General features: G+C 40.7%; 1 protein-coding gene across 1 annotated transcript; it reads right to left on the bottom strand.

Annotated features, from left to right (window-relative positions):
• Positions 1-588: 588 nt before the first annotated feature.
• cops7a (COP9 constitutive photomorphogenic homolog subunit 7A) lies at positions 589-16,369 on the bottom strand. The gene is made up of 8 exons (XM_086039273.1): positions 16,231-16,369; positions 10,173-10,295; positions 7,574-7,649; positions 5,923-6,011; positions 4,414-4,616; positions 4,232-4,337; positions 2,973-3,142; positions 589-1,410 (listed from the first exon to the last, which is right to left on the bottom strand). Exons 2-8 carry the CDS (start codon positions 10,293-10,295, stop codon positions 1,371-1,373), a joined length of 807 nt encoding a protein of 268 aa, XP_085895399.1. The 5' UTR covers positions 16,231-16,369; the 3' UTR covers positions 589-1,370.
• Between the last annotated feature and the right edge of the window lie 3,832 nt (positions 16,370-20,201).

The following is a 20,201-nucleotide window of genomic DNA, read 5'->3' as shown; positions in this document are numbered from 1 at the left end:
TTTTATGATCGTGGTTAACTTTTTCTTATATCGTTGTATAATGAGTCATTCCTGGTTTAGGATAGCATTCATAAAACTTGAACTTTTGCTAGGTTAAAATTGGGGCAGTGTATGAATAATCTATATATGTGCAGTATTTCACGAAATTAGAGTACCGCAATGTAAAGTATAACTGAAAAGTTAATTCCGTCAGCCTTGGAGCACAATTGCCAACACAATATCAGTTCAAACATAATGTGCTTGCTAAAATAATTGTTTTTCCTTTATGTCTGCATAGATTGTCAGTGATTCAAGTCTTGGTCATCTACAAAGGTTGAATCGAGTCAAATGGACTCTTTTTCTTTGAATTTTTTTTTTTTTTTTTTTTCCTTGTTTTTAAAAAAACGTTCCAACATGACATTCAATTATATTAGGCTAACATTTTATTTTAGTAGTTCGATTAAAAAAATTATTATGAAATATTTCACTATGTGTAGCGATCTAAACTGATCAATTGAAATAAAGTACGTTTTCCACGATATGTGCTTGTATAATCTTGATGTGGATTGGACACTCTTAAGAAGAAGAAAAAAAAAAAATCATCTCTCATACATGCAGTATTCTTTTATTTTTACCATATTGTAAAAGCATGAGGAAGGTTCCTCCGTAGAAGCTCAGGGCGGAAAACAGGACAAATAAGAATGGCCTTTGAATAATGAAGCCTGGGTGCTTGTGATGCACGGGCCTCTACGGGGACACGCCCTAATTAACAGCTTGACCTCCTAATGGCAGACCCCCCTTCTGTGAGTTAACATTTAGCGGCGACACCCTCCGGAGATGCGTTTAGAAGCACGTGTATTAAAAGATGTGACAGTGACATTAATGAGATCACGTCAGGATAAGTGCAAGGGCTTTTTTTTTGTTTTCCTTTTTATTTTCAATCTTATACTCAGACTTTGATACAATTCTTACCTCAGCAGGTGGAGGGGGGGGGGGGGGAGTGCGGGGAATGACAAAAAGGAGTTTAAGCCAAAGGGAGCACGTTTAAAGCAATAAAGACACACGTTCACGACAAAATGCATCAGAAAAGCTCCTGCTTATGGGCCAAGGCAACTGGCTGTCCAGTCTTGTTCACTCTCTTAAAAACGGCAGGAGAGAGGACGCCGCGATGGGCGCGTATCCGTCAAGGTGAGATTAGGTGACTACAACAGAAAAACTAAACGTTCCCGTGAAGCTTCCCGTCAGAGTGGCGGTGGCGAGGGTGCGAAGCCCGCCCCGCCCCACCCCAACCCACAGCCCGTCACTTTGTTTGAACGCTTCCGTTTTTTTTTTTTTTGTCCCACAACGAGTCCCGTGAGAGTGCGGATCAGTGGTGCCGTTTTGTCACTTCTTCAGTTGGACTTGGACCAGATCTTGCCGCTGCCTCGCAGCCTGGCGAGTAGAGAATAATGTCACTGGTTATTCGGATTTATTTTTTTTATTTATGACAAATAAGAGGGAGGGTAGATGCGCTGTTAATCATTTGTTCTGCTCATTTTTCTTCGCTATCACGCAGCAATCATATAGGGGACACAGTGTCCCCTCCAAAAGTATTAGAACAGGACATTCCAAATTGTTGTATTGGCTCTGCCCAATACTGTTCAATAGCTCCGATCAATTTTCCCCTCTTCTCTCAGCTTCAAAATGGTTTGCTTTTCTCCCATTGACAGGTCTCTGGTCTTCGTGTTTGTCGAACAGCATATCGTCGCTGTCCTGTGAAAAAACGTTATCTCCAATTTTGGAAACTTTTTTAATTTCCATATTAATGCTTTGTGCTTGTAACGCGAAAACACCATTCATGTAAAAATAAGAACATGAAAATGGAGGTAAGTGTTTTTCATACGACAGCGACGATATGCAGTTTTACCAGTTGAAACCCAAAGTCAAAAACAAGCACTGTCTAATATTTTAAGAAATCCATTTGAAAGGCAAAACCTGAGGAACTAGAAACCACCATTGGTTACATATTTCAATACTCACTTGAAAAGTGGCTGGCTTCAAACAAAAGGTATTCAGTCCTGAGTTGTTTGAGACCTATAAATTTTTCGTACATTCAACTTTTGATCGGAAACTTACACGTCTTCGGTATACAACAAAAACAAAGGAATTGACTTTGGTATTCCAATACTTTTGGCGGGGACTGCACAAACTGATTGTACACAAGTATAGTATTTATAAGGAACTGTTTTAAATCATGAAAAAAAGCCCCCAAAAAACATCTGCTTTAACACTCTCATCCTTCCAGCAGCTTTTGAAGAATGGGTGTCATCACTCGTTTTAATTCCGGGATTGAGGTTAAGCTATCATTACTTGGGATTTCAAAATATCAAATAGATCGTCTGTCTGACTGACAAGATGAGGGTCGTGGAGCTCAGTCTAAATCTAGCAGGCGAAAACTTGAAAAAAGAAGAAAAAAAAAAAAAGAAAAAAAGATGACTTCTTGAACAACATGGAAGGCAGCGAATGCCCGGAACACGCCGGCTGTATCTGGTGACATTTTACAATCCGGGACAGATGTGCAGTTGAAAACTGGTAATGGAGGCAGAGAAGAACAACCCTGACAGCCACTTCCAGCAGCAGCTGGCTTTTTAGTGTTTATTGGAAAAAATGCACCCACGGTGGCTCCCCGCTGAATTAACTTTGCTCTCTGCGAGAACATTGGACTAATGGCTTTCATTTAATGTTGAAGGAGACACTTAGCCGTGTTGTCCTTATTACTCGCCAAATGCATATTTATAAAGCACACTTTGCAAAGCCCAAAGTGCTCCACGGGATAAATGAAGATCAAACAATTATATATAAAAAATAAAATGCAAAAATAAAAATTCCATGTGATCGTTTTATGCCAATGAAATTCTTTTTAAGGATTTCCGGGGGAAAAAAAAAAAACTAAATTCAATTACGTCACAAGCCAAAAGTTTTTTGAAAATTGAAGGCAACAATATAGTACTCACCCTTTCACCTTAGAACTTTTTTTTCCTGGCTGGCGCGGTTCCTGAGAGGAGGCGGGGTCCCGCGGTTCGGCCGGCTGGTCGGCATCCTGATTGGAGGCTGCTCCGGCGGGGGCGGGACCAGATGACGGCGAGGCGGCGCTGGCCTTCAGGGTTTTCTGTAGGTTTGACACCTAAGGGAGAACGATGATTGGGTCATGAGTCACCAGGTTACTCTCAACACTTGTTTGGGCCTAAAATGTACAATCATTTGTGGCCTTTAAATGTCAATGTTTGATACTTGAAATAAAATTCTGTTAGGTTGAAGCCCAAAATATAAAATGCACACTAATTTGTGCTTGAAAAGTACAATGTACATGTGATGTTTGTGACCTAAAATGTAAAATGAAGATGAGTTTGCGGTCTAAAATTTTTGGTAGTATGTCGCAAATGCACACCCGTGTGTTGCCTAAAATATAAAACATACAGTAGTTTTTAGCCTGTCATAAAAAATGAACAGTAGCTTAAAATATCCACTTTATAATAGCCTGGCTTCACAATAGTTTGTGTGGCCTAAAATGTTCAATGCAAAGTAATTTTTTTCCCCAAAAATATTTTTATTGCCACAAAGGATGATAACAACAATGATATCATCCACCATTTTTTAAATACACAGTTAAATATATGCCAAATAAAAGTGTTCAGATATGTAGAAAAATGGCTCAACCTACGTATGCATACACATAAACAAATGAAAAATACAGGCCTAAAATGGGAAATTAAAATAGCTTGTGTAGCCTCAAATTTTGTTTGTTTTTGTGCAAAAAATGTCAAATGTACAATAGTGTGTAGCCTAAAAGATAAAACGCAGCTTAGTGTGAGACCTGACATTTAAAAAGTAGCTTTTGGCTTCAAAATTGGCCTAAAATTAGTTTGTGGCTGAAAAAGCAAAATGTACGGTAGTTTTGGGTTAAAAAAAATGTCAAATACACTGTCGTTTGTGGTCACAGTGACCTTTCATCACGTCAGTTTATAGTGTGGAAGGCGGTTAAGTAATTTCATGGAACTGCTCTTGAGAGATGACTTTCATAAGAAAGGGATGATAAACCACCAAACAACTGTAAGCACACCAGCCAGGGGCAATGATGATTTAAAAAAAAAAAAATCCAGTTGGGATTTTCTTCTTAAATATCACAATTAGCCTCAGGCGGAAAAGGAGAAAAGGAGGCTGCTGAACAAGTCGCAAATATGGAGAGGGAAGGACTCAAGGCGTCAACACTGACCTCTGTTTCAACTTGAACTTTGACTTTCAGCTGGCTCTCGCGGTACTGATTAGCCCGGGAGACTTGCTCTTCGATGCCGCACAGCACCGCCTCGCAGCCCGTGCACCTACGGGGGGGGAGCAGAAGCACGGCCGTGGAGAAGGAGGAGCGTGCGCCGGCTCGGGAGGAGGACCGTTACTGACCATTCCTGCAGCGTGTTGACGATGTTGGGCAGCTCATTGGGGCCCAGGTCACGACCCACGCTGCAGTCCACCTCCACCTGCTGGTTGCGCTGGTCCAATTTGCCCTGGATGATGTCGCAGTACACTGCCTCGATCAGCAGGTCCTCCAGCTCGCGCACGTTCTTCAGCTCCAGCTGCTGTAGGAGCAACGAGTACGGCAGGCACTAAGGGGACAAAACGCGGAGCGTCACATCCTTTGTAATGGCTGCGGGAACTTTTGTGGGAAATGGCACATTTGCTTAAATGTCGCTGGCAAAGGAGGAAAATGGGAACAATCTGCCGGGCAATCAGAGAGTTTGAGCTTGTGACACTAAACGCAGCACAACACAGGAAGGAAAGAGTCACAGCAGGACGTCAGATGGGATGTAATTAAGCAAAATCACACTCCAGGTCGTCAAGTACTGTACGTCATCACGGCTGTGATTTAATCGTAGGCAAAAAGGCTGAAGGCCTGCCGATTGCTTTGATACAACACTTCTGCGAGCAAACAGTTATAAGTTCAAAGTAAGAGAACAGATAAGAAACAACAAATCAAGTCGTTCGGCTCAGCCAACACAAATAGTTCCACAGAGAGTGGCGTTAGGTGCAGAGAAAGCAGCTAGCGTGACATGCGCTAGCTTAACTAACTTAAACGTTTTTTTTCTTTTAAACCTCTAACAAGTATCCGCTGAAGCATGAAAAAAGCATTTTGACCAAGAAGTAAAAAAAAAAAAAAAAAAAAGCACAGATATCAGTTTTCAAATGTAGCGAGTAAAAGTAAAACGTCATCAGAAAACTAAATATTGAGGTAAAGTACAGATACTGTTCTTGTAAGAAAAATCTAATAGAATCGACACAAAAACTACTATTTTAGGATTAACTCCTGAATACAATTAGTGGCGCCCAGAGTTCAAAGAAAACATGGTGAAGCAGCATTTAGCTGCTATGCTGCACGCAAATGGAATAAGCTGGCAAACAAAAGTGCAGGCTGCACCGAGTGTAAATGCATTTAAATACAGGTTCAAAACCATGCCTCGATTTGAAGTCTTTTAAAGTATTTTTTAAATATTTTTTTGCCTCTCAAATCTTGTTCTTGCACCGTATGTTCTTTTAGTACACTACTTTTTATTTATTTGCTTTTAAATGTCTTTAGTCCTTCTGTTTTTAAATGCTTTTAAATGTTGTACTTTTAATCATGTGAGGCAGATTGAGTTACCTAATTAAAGTACAGTAACAAGGTATGTGTACTCCCCACCACTGGGGCAAAAAAAGAAAGGTGGAAAGGTGCAAATTGATCAGGCTTCTATAAAAAAAAAAAAGAAAAAAAGAAAAAAAAAATCAAGCTGAGATGTGTTGAAAATAGGCTATTTTCTATTTTAAATAGCATGTGCTACACCCATGAAGTGCTTGTCTGATTATAACGAGACAATCCAGCTCGACTCGTGACAGCTCCTCTGCGGTGCGAGAACACCACCGAAGGAGAACGGGTACCTTGAGGTTGGAGGCCAAGCTGATGATGGACAGATGGCGAAGTTTGTTCCGCTGAGCGGGTGTCAGCTCTGGGAGGGACGCCGCTCGCTCTAAAAGAGTCAAAGCGTGACATTTGGTCACAAAATTAGGTACACAGAGTATTGAGTGCTGAGAGGTATTTGTGTATTTCATTTATTGTGACAGTAGTTTGCAGTACTGTACAACTGCACCATACTCAAAGACTGCTTACAATATTTTGCCTCTCATGTCACTAAAAATAAATTTTGTTCACCAATTAACTCATTCACTGCCATTGGCGAATTTACTTGTCTTTTCACATTCCAGCCATTCAATCCCAGGAATTTATGTATATATACTTTTTTTTTTTCTCACATTTTTTCAAACGTGAAAATGTCTGGCAGCGAATGAGTTCATCTACAGGTGGACTTGAAGAAATAAGCACCACACCTCAAACAGGAGCCTCTCTTTTTTATCCTTCTCGTGTTGGAAAAAATAAAACAAAAAAATTTAGATGGTATGAAACGCGCCAACAACGCAAGCAGCAGACATGGTATCTGCACAGCTGATGTTTAAAGAAAAAGTGCTGCGGTATGCAACGCCGTTCAAAAAAATGGTAAGAAACTAAGATCCCTCTTTCCCAAGACAGAAGCTCTATTATAATATAAAGTAGGGCCCAACCGATAAAATTTAGATAACCGATTAATCGCCCGATTAGTTTAGGAAATAAACAATCAGTAAAAACTCCTTTTTTGGTCCCCCAATTGCTTACAATTAAGATGTGAATTACAGGCAGAAGAACACTTTGTCCTTTTGTATTTAACTTCACAACAGAGAGAAAATTAGACCAATTTTTGGGAGAGGAAATGTTTGTCGTATGTTGTAATGTGTTACAAAAAAAAAAGTGGATTTTTGGCCGATTTCAAAAGAGCTAATATCTGCCGACCGATTAATTGATAGGGCCTTGATAGATACACTCAAACTATATAATAAATTTGACTACAACATATTTATTTATTTACAACAAATAAAGTATGTGTTCTACTATCGATGTTAGCGATGTCTAGTCACAGGCAGAAAAATTCCAGGCAGAAAGTACATAATTAACTTGTGCATCCGCTTTTGGTGACATTTTCGTTTGGTGGTGTGTCATGAAATTTTTAATGTATGCGCTTTGGCTCAATAAAGGTTGGGAAACACTGGAGTAGATTACTATTACGCAGTGAAAATGTGAAGGAAAAAAAAACATTACAATGCCTTGTATCGTCTGTAGCTCAGTAAATAAACATCCCCGGGCTAAATAGGGTAATTAAGTTCAAGATTAATACATTAAATGACTAATTACTTCCAAGTTGGTGTGGCCACAAATAATAAACAGACAGAAGAGCCATGAATTTCAGTGTCTTTTTTTTTTTTTTTTCTCCGGCGTCTTGTTTTGACACAGACAGTAATGAGCCAGTCAGAAGGAGAGCTCCAATTTGTTTGTGAAGCAGCTGCCTGCGGCACCTTCGGAGACCATGTTTATTTAATGCCTTTGAGTCAAGGCGCCTTGCCTCGCAGCAACAAAATACACCGTGTAATAAAAGAGTTAGCTGCGAGGGGCACGCACGCACGCACGCTTTTTCTACCGGCTTATTCACATGCCGCGCCGCACCTTTGTAGTCGCAGTAGGTTCCGTAGGCGAAGAGATTGAGGAGCTGGTACATCGGGGCGTGAGGGCCGTTCTCCAGCTGGCGGAAGAGAAAATGAAGAAGAGATCATATGAAATTACCTTCGTAGTGAGGTAGAAACAGAGGCTGAGCGCTGAGAGAAATTCCCAATAGGAGTAGTCGCCATTTGCTATTTCGAAATGATCCTACTTGCGTTCCCCCCCCCCCCCCTCTTAACGGTCAATCGCTGAAATCGCTGTGGTTTTGTGATCAGGCCATATCCCTTTCTAAATAAAAGTATAGCTTTGGCACCATTTTGGTGCCAAGGAACTATGTTGAACTGAGAGGAGGAGCTTCATTTAGTCAGGCCATAGCCATGTCCAATATAAAGCAGTGCTTTTCCCACCGTCTTTTGGTCTCTTTCGGCAACTCAAAATCTCTTGGAGGGGGTGGGGGATTAATTACTCGCAGATATTTACTATTTGCCTCTGGGCTTTGTCCCTAAAGCAGGGGGTCCTCGGCCTACAGCAGAGTGCTTTGATGCCATCTTGGTGCAAAGTAAAGGGAACTATGTTGAAGGGGAGGGGAGGCGCTTCTATCAGACATTCTAAAGCCATGACTAATAGAAAAGCAGTGCTTTGGTGCCATTTTACAGCATCTCTAGGCAATCTAGGAGCCTTTTTGGAGTGGAAGTCAAATGCAGCTTTTCACCTTTCGCAGTAGGGCTCATGTCATGGGCTTGTAGTGGTTAGCACGCCTGCCTTTGCGCTTTCCGAATCAATCAGCTAATATTCATACCGATTTCTCTGCCTTTATTAGCCATCACTGAGTGAAGAAAAGCAACGTGGCCAAAGTTGTCCTTGACAGTGACGAAGAGGAGCAGCTCTTTAGTGAGCATGTGACTAATCACATCTATGCTCAGCACTGGATTGACCAATCACACACAAGGACGCTGTGCATTTGCACTATTGTTCATTTTTGGGTGCTTAAAAAAAAAAAAGAAGACGTTTTTGTTTTTTGTTTCTTGTTTCTTTTCATTAATCCCACAATTCACGCAAGCTCAGGCGTTTCGAAGATAGCACAGAAATAACCGGGAATGAGCCGAGATGGGATTTGGAATAAATTCTGCTGAAAGTAAACAAGCGTATTAGCAAATTAGCCGCTCCAGCGCGCAAGATGAATATGCATATTAGCACAAAGTGACTGCGCGGGCCCGACAGCGTTTAACGTGGCAAATATTACCGAGTGAGCCACTTCACGTTCGTCATGCGCGCTTCACTAGATACACCTACACCATCTAATGAGATCCAGCACGAGTGCTGGATTTGAAATTGCCTTAAAAAAGATCATTTTAATTGGGCGACATGTGCTTGTACATCATTGGCAGTATGAAATTGCTCCGTCTTGACTGACACTGTTGTCAATTTAACAGCCACCACATTTTATTGTAATGTCGTTTTAATTAAGGAAAATAGAACTATAATCGTACCAAACATAATAAAGGTGAAGTTAAGGAAATAAACTGGTTTGATAATGTATAAATACTGCACAGGTGTGTGAGTGCCATCGGGAGCTGGCGCTGGGTTGGCCGGTTGAGCGTGTGAGTTGTGGCCAACAGCAGCTCCTTGCGAGTGCACTCATTTTGTATTTGGTTGGCGCGGTAACGTAGGCGTTCCAAATTATTATGCAAATGATGTTTACTCTATGCAAATGCCACTCATAATTTTCAAGTCAACTGTTGGAGAACAATTTGAATGTCTGTAAACAAACATCCCAACGATTTATATGACAGTATTTTTTATGTCAATGACAGTATTTTTTTTTTTTTCGGAAATAAAAACCTATTTTTGGTTAAAATGCCCTGTTACAAATGATTATGCACAGCAAGATAATTTAGAGGTTGTAATGAACTAAAAATAGTCATGAATCCATTGGGTTTTTTTTTTTTTCCTTTTTCTAAAATGTTTAAAAATGACTTAAATAGGAAATCAACGCAAACATATTTGTACTAGTTGAAACAAGGCATTCTGATAAATATTGCGTTTGTGGAATAAGAGCTAATCCACTCGTTTTTAGCCATCTCTGGGGGCGGCCATTTTGTCACTTCTGTCGACTGAAAATGACATCACAACTACCCAGGGCTCAGGTAATGACCAATCAGGGCTCAGCTTTAGAAAACAGGCGAGCTGTGATTGGTCGTTCCCTGAGCCCTGGGTAGTTGTGATGTCATTTTCAATGGACAGAAATGACAAAATGGCCGCCCCCTGAGATGGCTAAAAACGGGTGGATTTTGCTGCTTAACTCGTATTGCGCAAGCGCACTATTAATCAGAATGCCGTGTTTCAACGAGTGGGTCTGCTGGGAACATATTCTTGAAAAAAAACATGTTTGGGTTGATTTGCCCTTCAAGCAATTACGCAATAAGGCCGACAATTTGTGCGTTTGACCGTTCGTCTTGTTCAACAAACGTCCGAAAGCGCCTGGTCGCCTTGCCCACAAGCGAAGGGCATTACAGGACCTCAATTGCTCCATTTCCCGCCACCCCGTTTCACTCAAGCGGCGGCGTATCGGGTACCGCTGTACGCGAGCGGCGCCTTTATTTACCTCTCTGACGTTAGGCAGCTCCAGGATGTCGGAGAAGACGTAGAGGCCGGGGGTCTCCAGCAGAGAGCTGACAGCCTGGGCCAGCGCCGAGCCGGACAGAGACAGGAGCTGCTCCACGTCCATCTACGAAAAGAGAGACGCGGACGGCTGCTTAATCGCACGCCCCGCGCTGCCACTCGCAAGACAGCTGCGCTGCATTAAAGGAATATCACCGTTCTAATCACTGCCTGTGTGTTAGGGCGGCGCTCAAAGCCACAGGACAGACTTTCGGGGACTCCCTGTGCTCGTGACTGGAAGTACAAGCCGCGCGCGGGCATCCTTCACCTGCCCTTCGAAATCAGCCGCGGCCTCTTGTGGTGCGGTGAAAGGACATCCAATTGAACACACGTCGCTAATTCAGCCGCGGGTAGGCCTACACGTAGATTTAGACATTTCATTCAGGGTTGTTTTGGCGCAAAAAAAGGCTTAATGTCGGACTCTGTATAGGAAAATACCAACATTGTTTAGGCTATGTCATCCTCTGTGTGGGCGTGGCTGAGTGTATGAACAGGGAAGCCTTTTGGATACATTTGACCTTCTTACACATCTGTGTAGCTAATAAAGCCCCACGGCCCCTGTGTCGATCTTCCTGTCATCACTAAAACATCTTAATTTAGAATATATAGGCTTCCGGTGGTTAATAGTGTTAGTTTTAGTATAGCAGACATTCAAGCACAAAAGATGCGAAAGAAGTTCCGACAGGGAAGCTTTTGACCCGAGCTACAAATATTTTGCCACGGTCACCTTGCTGACTTGTACAATATATGAGAAAAGTAGCTTGCGGGAATTTTTTGTTTTAAAAGCTTGGTTGGTGCCAGTGGAAATATAGTAAATCCCAGAAGAGGGGGGAAAAAAAACAAAAAGCAATCCATCTATCCGTCCATTCATTTTCTATACCACTTTCTGCTTTTCTGTCAATAGGGTTGACACGATCAGCTTTTTCCAGGCTGATCACAGATCCGCGAGATTTATTTAAAAAAAAAAAAAAAAAAAAAAAAAAAAATCACTGATCCATTCACAACAACTGTGATAGCAGTTTGAAGTTTCGTGCAATTTTCGGGGAAATTCTTCCCGTCAATTTTGGCCGAAATCCAAATTTGGCATTCAAAGTCCCTCGCAGGGGCTCTTTGATTCACACCGGTCCCGGGGTATGTTGATTCGAGGCTTACCAATGGCGCACTATCCAGTGTGCTCAATTTCCTGCAGTGAAGCGTACAGCTTACAAGAAAAAGCTGCGAAAGATAAATAATGAACGAATGGAGAAAAAAAATGAGGGCTGAATGTTTGATTCAACTTATCAAATTAAAAGTGAGAGAACAAAGTGGCATCATGTGCTATTGATTTGGATCAGCTATTTTAAGAGCTTCCTCCCAGAGAGCACTTGGTAACCCACTTAGGACATCTTAGTCTAGCGATACATGATACAATTATTCAGCTTGCATCAGACCACTTCACCACTGCGGGCAATGTCTTAAAATTAATGCCGCAGAGACATTTTTTTGTTTTTTTTTTGGGACCGACTGGTTCTTCATCTTGTGCTGACATTAATTCAAAGGAATTTGCATGTTATCGTCTAATACGGAGGTGCTTTATTCACCGGCTCACGCGCACATCTGGCGCCCCAACGGAGAGCCGCCGCTTTAAAAAAACATATTCCGAGCGAAGCGCGTTGGACAAATGAGTTGGCAGGCGTCGCAGCCAAAGCGACCCACACGGAATCTCGTGCATCATTTCGTGCTTAAATTATAAACGCATTAAATCGAGCTTAATGAATGAAGGTGGATTTAAATGGATGCCGGCACTGTCTGGCAGCGGTCCGCATACGCAAAAACACATTCAGGTACTTTCAGGAGGGTGGAGGATGACCACAATGTTCCCCACTGCGCAACTTCCGATATTTCTTTCGACTGTATATTGTCGCTGGACTTAAGTTGTTGACAAGAGATTCTCAGTTTTCTCCCGTTTGCGTAGCCAAGAAATCTATTTATAGATGAGCAGGTTAAATATTATAAAGTTAACAATGAGTAAAGATGTTTCGCTCAACTGTGTTGTCCGATTAGCTGACAAGTTTGAGTTAGACAGATCCACTAATAAGCTAGTACGGGCTGAAATTCCAAGGGGGCGTGTCCAAATAATTGGGACGGTAAATGGAACATTATTAGTCAGAAGAGCAGTAGATGAGGTCTTGTACTTCAGTCATCAACTTTTTTTTTCCAGATTCTATTTTGTTATAGAGGATTAAAGTGTCCTTCGAAGTGCTCAATCTGTGTTTTTTTTTGTTGTTTTTTTAGAAAATTCCACAAAGATGGCAGCCATTTGTTACATTCCTATAAAGACTCCAGCGCATTCTGACTTTCGTACAAATTTGGTTTACGTAGGAACGGAACTCCGTACACAAATTGAAGACCAAAAGGCCAAAACCTTGTACCTCCAAAATGGTCGCTCTTCAGGAGACCCCCCAAAAAAGTTTGTTCAACCATTTGCATTGCATCGTGAAAGAGAGCAAGCCTTTTTCAACACCTTAGATTGGTAAGTAACGTGTAAAAATAACACCCATGCATGTGGACTGAGCAATAGTATAGATTTTTCAAAAATATTAAATTCACCAAAATGCGACTTAGGGGGTTTTGGCCCGACGCCAGCGATATGTAACTGATTTCCCCCCCCCAATTTTTTTTTTGAATGGGGTTAATAAATAAATATGATAACAAAATGCGACCATGTTACAATTAAAAAAAAAGTGACATATTTGCTTACAAAAATAAAACCTCGCACGAATCTGGACGAATTTCGCTATATGGTACAAAATGTCATTTGCGAGTGATTCAACAGGCGGGCAAATAACGTGAAGCATTTAGCAGCTTGTTAGTGACATCTTGAAGGCTAGATTGTACAAACAAAGTGTGTTGCAACCCCCATCTGAGAGGCATTATTGTTACAATGTTTAATTGAGTCGAGCAGCAGATGGCATCCCAATAACCAAGACTAAAAAGACGAACAGCGCAGCTCAAACGCAAGTCGGGGAGCCAACAGCTTACAAGTTGGGTCAGTCATATCGTGTGCTCATCGCAAAGTCTGTTTGGGTTTTACTTGACAAGTTTGACAGGCAAGTAACAACAAGAAAGAAAGAAAGATTTATGCACCAGACATTCAATAATTAATCCTGCACTAGCTAGTAGCTAGCATATCAGCCATGCTGTTTTATGCTTACCTATTTAATTTATTAGAAGTCTTTGGATGAAATAAAAAAAAGGTTACAGTCCAGTTGGTTCGGACTATAGTGCTGCAACTTTCTAACACTAGAACACAAACTCGCCCGGGCTGCACTCAATTTAATAATAAAAAAAAAAAAAGAAAGCAAAGAAAAAAACAAGCCCTGCGGCTAATAAGAAGTGATGACTCTGAAGATCACCGCCAGCCATTTTTACTACTTGAGTTTTAGTGAAATTAAACACTGCCTTTAAAGTGCTTATAATGTAATGACTTTTGTAGCGTTTTCCGCAGATGTAAACAAGAATCAGCCATTTTGCTGATGAGCTGGAGTTTAAATAAGATCCTCTGATCCTTATTAGGAGTAACAAAAAGGAGGAAATAGCATTCACAATACGGTGAAATCCCGCCTATTCTCAAACTCAGCGACTCGAGGCAACGCAGAGAAAGAGCCTGATCACTATTGATTAACATCCAGAAAACTGTGTGAAATAAATATGACAAATGAAATGGATTCATAAATGTTAAACATCACTTTTACCGTTATTGAACCTGATCTCAACATGAAGTACAAAACAATTGCATTTCATCTTTTACAACTGTTTGTATTCAAATATTTACGTCGGCACAATATTCATTTAACTTTTGAGTCCAATCCATTTTAATTGGATCATTATACAATGATCCCAAATGTATGGAATAAATGGGTCATATTTTCACAAATCTACTGTTGCTGACTATTTTTCTTTCTTTGAATAATATCACTTGATCAAGTCCCTTCTAACATTTCATACTAAAATATAAATATAAGCATGTATAATTCCTGTTGAAATCGTGTCAGATCGATATCGGACAGTACCCTAGGCTGCAATATCGGTACTGTATCGGAAGAGAAAAAGTTGAATCAAGACACCCCTAACCATTTCACCCAACATGGCGGCCCCCTTATGTTGAGGAATTATTTCATTTAATTCTTGCTTCATGAGCGCAATATTAAATCAAAGTACCCCGTTTTGTCTTGAGCTAGCACATACAATGTATGCTTGCCTTAATTTTTTGGAAAAGTTTTGTTTTCGGGTTCAAACTGTGCATAATGTCACAGTGGTTTACAATAATGTTAAACATATCTTTTAGGACACAGGTAGAGGTGGGCGATATATATCGTCATCGATATCATCGTCAATCTTGCTTTCACGATGTGTAATTTTACATTATCGAGTATTAATCCTGCCTCGAAAAGCGAGTGAGCCGATGGCCGCAAAGTACGAGGAAATGCTGAAAATCAGTGTACACGCGGCTTATTAGTGTGACGCCAGCATACACCCAAACATGAATAAAGTCACAAGTCTCCATATCACAGCGATGAATGAGTGGGAAAATGCACTTTTCGGTAAATTGCAGTTTTGTTATTTAACTTTATTCCGAATACGGTGGCCAATATATGAGAACGGGTGTTGTCATGACGACGTCTTTTTTTTCTCTCGCTGGGTGACACTTTGTCACATATCAAATACATTTATTTCCAATTCTGATTGCTGTAGTTAACACCTTTTTCTCATTCTGATTGCTCTCGCAGTTGGCAGTGGTACACCAGTACTTACTGAAGCTCAAAATGTCACATCATTATGGAATAACAGCCGAGACCTTTCAATGACATAAATATTCCGAAAAATCAATGTAAGTCTATACATCATTTTTTTGTTTAATATAGTTGTAGATCATCATTATGTTTTGCAGAAGCTGTATTTAGCAAATAGATGTTTACAAATGCTGTCTATCCACAATTGGTCTGTGAAGCAAGTGCAGATTTAAAATATTATTTGTAGAATATCGTCAAATTATCGTTATCGAGTTTTTTGAAAAAATATCGATATACATATATATATATATTTTTTCCGATATCGCCCACCCCTAGACACAGGTATCAAAGTCTGGTCCTCGAGCTTGATATCAATCCAAGAGTTTGAATCAGGTGTGTTGGAGGGGGGGGGAACATGCAAAAACTGCAGGATACTGGCCCTCGAGGACCGGACTTTGACATCTTTGTTTTAGGAGTAAAACAACTGGGTCTTTTTAATCAAGGTGGTCGCTGCGAAGCCAAGTATTTGTTGGGGTGGAACTTCTTGCTTTTAAAAAACATTGAGATAACACTGTATGGATTGAGAAAGCCGTTATTCAATTTGGGAAAGATAAATGCTTCACCTTGAAATGTCTACTTCGTTGTTAATTACTTTCAATGAAGCTATGTGGAACACACAAAATGGCGACAAATTTATCACAAATAATTGTTTTATTAATGAATTTGTATTACTCCAGTAAACGAGATACCAGATTTAAACGTGTTCTAAAAAGTTTTTTAAACTAAATAATTGTTAGAAAACAACGTCTGCTTTGACGTTTAGTACCACATGATTGATTAGTTTATGACTTCTTCACTTGATAGTGTGTACATAAATTGCACTTTCAATTTAAAGTAATTTGTCTCTTGCCTCCTCGGCCATAAAAATCCTCTATCGTCACCCAGTGTTTTGCATTCACTAAGGTCGGTGCAAGTGAAACGAAGAGACCCATCTGAAAAGCGTGATAATTTGTCGACACGTAATTGTGTTTTATTTGTGCTAAACTCGGCATGTCATGCTAGCACATTAGCACCCAGAACGCTCCACAAACGGTAGGCCATGGATTACTGAAAGCCTATCCATGGACTGGAACTAATACAAAGAGCCACATATGTGGTTTAAAGAGGCTGAGAACGCATACATACCACCATAAAACAATTCTAAATAACACAAATGAGAGTAAATGTTACCTTGTTGTGTTGATATCAAGCAGATTAGCCTTCCCGGTCGTTCGCTCACTTCCGCCCAGTTTACGTACGACAACAAGATAACGTGCTCTCTGATTGGACACTCGGTGAGGGGGGGAATCTACGCGTGGTTTGTGGCTTCAGTACGTCACCAGAATGAAGCAGCGAGAACAGCGACATCCAGAGGCCATTCAACGACATACCAACACGTTCTGAGTTTAAAATCTTTCTCAAATACTACAGTGCCTTCTCTCAGTGTTTTTCCCCCACCTGAAATGTTATCTGTTGAGAAAAAAAGAGAGTCAACTGAAATAAAAATTGTACTAATCCCACACTAAATTATGAAGTGCATATAGGCCAATACAGTGACTTTTGGATGTAGCTTTCGAGTTGCTCGCCTGTGGATGGCGTGAAGTCCCTGAGCCAATTAAATGTGGTGGTAAATGAACACCTGCGCCAGTCAGCGGGGTTCCTCACACACAAAATGCCCCCAATTTTTTTTTTTTTTTTTTGGTATGCGGTACCTTCTACCTCAAGCACGTGACAAGCATGTTTGATGAAAGGACTGCATAGCTGCGCAAGACCAGCACAGAGATGTCATTGTTGCAATTACATATTACAGTACTTCTTATGAAATTGTTATTGTTGTAGCATGTATGTATTTCACCCTTAAACCTCGTGACAGACCCTTACATGTCATTTGACCAAGGCGGCGAGTGGGAAACAGGGTGAGTGTAGCTTTATAGATTTTGCCATTGCCCCGTGGTCACTTGTATTTTTATTTTTTTTTTGTTGAATATTCTTTGGCCAAGTTAAACCACGTTTTATATGAACCACGCTCAAGCTGTGTATCATGGTTTTGCTGAAAAAAATTAAAACCACTTTATAAAGTAACTTAAGTGATTAAGTTGAGTAAGTGATGTAGTAAATCGATTTTCTCTGCCAACTTCCCACAAATTGGTCAAGCCAGGGTTTTTTCTCAGCCAGGGCTGAAGGGGGGCTTGAACGATACATAGGAAGGCTGAGAAAATAATTTCTGAATATATTTTAGAATACCAAATAAAATGCTGCAGTGGCTTTTCACAGATTCTCGATGTAGTGCCATGCCTGGTGCCCAGTCTGTCCCTTCAGAAGTCACTGTAACATCAACAACATTCACAATGTAACCAGTTGGACCAATAAAAGCCACCAGGGTCAAGTAATATTTATTTGTTCTATAAGTAATGCCCCATTCAAAAGGAAGTGTATTGAACCAATGAAATCTGCTTTCTTTTATGAGGACAGTATGTACACACATACACACTTACCATATAAACTGTCAGACACTTAAACTGCAGTCAAGAAACCAAGTGTGAGTGTGTCTTTATTGTATTACGGGAACATGAATCTGAGTACATAAACAGAGCAAAGATGAACCCCAGTGAACAAAACAAGTGATGCCAGTGTGCGTGTTGTCGGCGATAGATCAAGCTGACACCCGCTTGGTGTTTGTTTTAAACGGGCGAGAGTCCTCACCAAAGCGTCTGTTGGCCCTGCAGGGGAAAATATTTCACAATTATGGACTTTTGGTGCTTTTTTCCCCTCCTTCTATTACATGACCCTCTCTGGACTCCAGGAGCGCTTTATCTTCTTTTTTTAATGATTTTTATGGCCAATTATAGGTGTCCGAAAGCACGCCGGCGCTGCAATAAAAGCCAGAATAATCAGCAAGGGAGTGAAATGGACTCCGACTTGTAGACGAAGAGAGTGGGCTTGTGTAAGGGAGTGTTTAGTCTGCCAAGAGGAGGATGATGTCGGTGCAGATGGGGGCCAAAGAGTCAAGTCGGTCCTGGGGAGCCTGATTAAATGCGAGCAAGTCGCAGCGTGAGAGCTGTCAAATCACTGTGTTTAATCCTCCGTTCGGCTGCGGAGAGCTAACCTTTAGCATAAAAAATATTTACCATGATGCCACTTGTGAAGGAAGGTAAAGCAAGACCATATTTACTTTTATTCAGAGATTTTATTTAACCTTTATTTAGCAACGCTGACCCGGGTGCAGACAGAAGTAGAATTTTGCAATGTGTTCTTTAATGAGGAAAAATAGCACTCACTAATGTTATACTTTATAAAAACATTAAGTAATAATTGAACGAATTTAAAAAGAATGAAAACAGTTTCATTCCTGTCTGTGCACCTTTGCCACCTGGGGGCAGTATAAGACAGATATGATGCTCATTAAGACTCTCAAGAATCTCATCAGTACGGCACTGATATTAGTCATTCGACACAGAGGATAAAGAGTATATGCCTGTGTATATTGTCATATCTGCTTGTGTAAGCTGCTGCACTGTTTATGTTCAAATATCTGTTGCTTGCAGTGTAACGGCACCGCCACGTAGATGCTAATTGCAGAGCTGGGCATTCCATCTACGTGATGGACACCGGTCCATCTATCCGTCACTGACGGACGGCCGTTTTGCTGACGGTTGACGAATGATGGGAAAAATTTTAAAATAGATGGATTAAGCATAGACAGAAACCCTTTTATTTAGTATCGTTATTAAATATCGTTCATCTGAGGGTGGAGGGTGCTGCTCAAAGTTTAGTCGGACTCGCCGACAGACGGCCGTTTAAAATTATAGATGGGTACTATTTTATTTGAGGCAACACAGTAGTTGAGTGGTGAGCAAGTCTGCCGAACAGTTAAGAGGTTCTCGGCTTGAATCAGGACTTCCTCCCAGATTCCAAAAACGGCTCAGGTGAAGACTCTAAATTGTACATAGGCGTGCATGTGAGTATGAAGGGTTGTTTAGGTGCACTACGATTGGCCGGTGACCAGCGCAAGGTGTTATAAACTACCTTTCACAAAAGTCACCTGGAATTTAGGCTCAATGAAGTGAGTGCGCTGCACTGGATTAAATGCACTTTTCGTCCAAGTTAAATGAAAAGAAAAAAAAAAACTATATATACAGGTACATCTCAATAAAATATGAATATGGGAGAAAAGTTAATTTGGTTCAGCAGTTCAATGCAAATGGCGTGACTCATGCAGTATATTATAGAGACTTATTAAACACATGAAAATACAGAAGGTGGTTTTCCTTAAAGAGAGTTCTTTTATTAAAAAAGCAGGATAAATGGTCTTTATTGCCTTCTGTATGTTGGCTTTTATTGTACGGTAAAAGAGCGTGCATAATGCATATACTGATCCCGGGGGAAATGCATTTATATAATCTTTTAGTCGTTTGTTTCAATCTGCGCCCCCTCCAACATGTCTTACGTGTCTCCTGGTTAGAGGCAGTAATATTGTAAGTGGATATATAGACATAGTAATCATACTTACAGCAGCTATTTAATGGGAAGAACACATATTACATTTGAGTGCAGGCCTGCATAACAGTGTGGATTTTGTTTAGTTTTTTTTTTTAATTCAATGAAATATTGTAGGCATTTGTCAAAATTGTTGAAAAGCCGACAACCTCTTCACCACATTCACCATTGTACTGCCTTTTATGTTAAATAATTTAAAAAGAAAATAACATGAAGAGAGAGAGACAGAGAGAGAGTGAGAGTATACGTTGTACAGTACTCTATGTGCCACTACTTGTCAAAACACCGGAAAGAGTTAGATTAATTCAATTTTTGCCCCATCTCAGGGGGCCGCCATGTTGGGCAATATCGCCCTCTGCTGTCGACCGAAATTAACGTCACAACTGCTCTCGCGACCGCGATAGAAAATGGGTGGATGGATAAAAACTTTACAGATTTTTTAAAAATGTAATCCAAAATATCCCAATCCATTTCAGTCACAGCTAGGACATCGAATTCAATCGCAGTGGTCTCTTGTTGCTAGGCAGATTTCAAGGGGGAAACGCTAAAATAGGCATATCGCATCTGCCCTGCCTGTCGTTTTCCATCTCTCCCTGCTGCAACACACCTGATTCAAATGATCAGCTCATCAGCAAGCTCTGAAGAATCATGATAACGATCATGGT

Source organism: Filicampus tigris, chromosome 8 (assembly GCF_054856515.1).
Source record: "Filicampus tigris isolate MCC_2025a chromosome 8, RoL_Ftig_1.0, whole genome shotgun sequence".
Taxonomy (NCBI): Eukaryota; Metazoa; Chordata; class Actinopteri; order Syngnathiformes; family Syngnathidae; genus Filicampus; species Filicampus tigris.
This window is presented reverse-complemented; position numbering and strand designations above follow the sequence as displayed.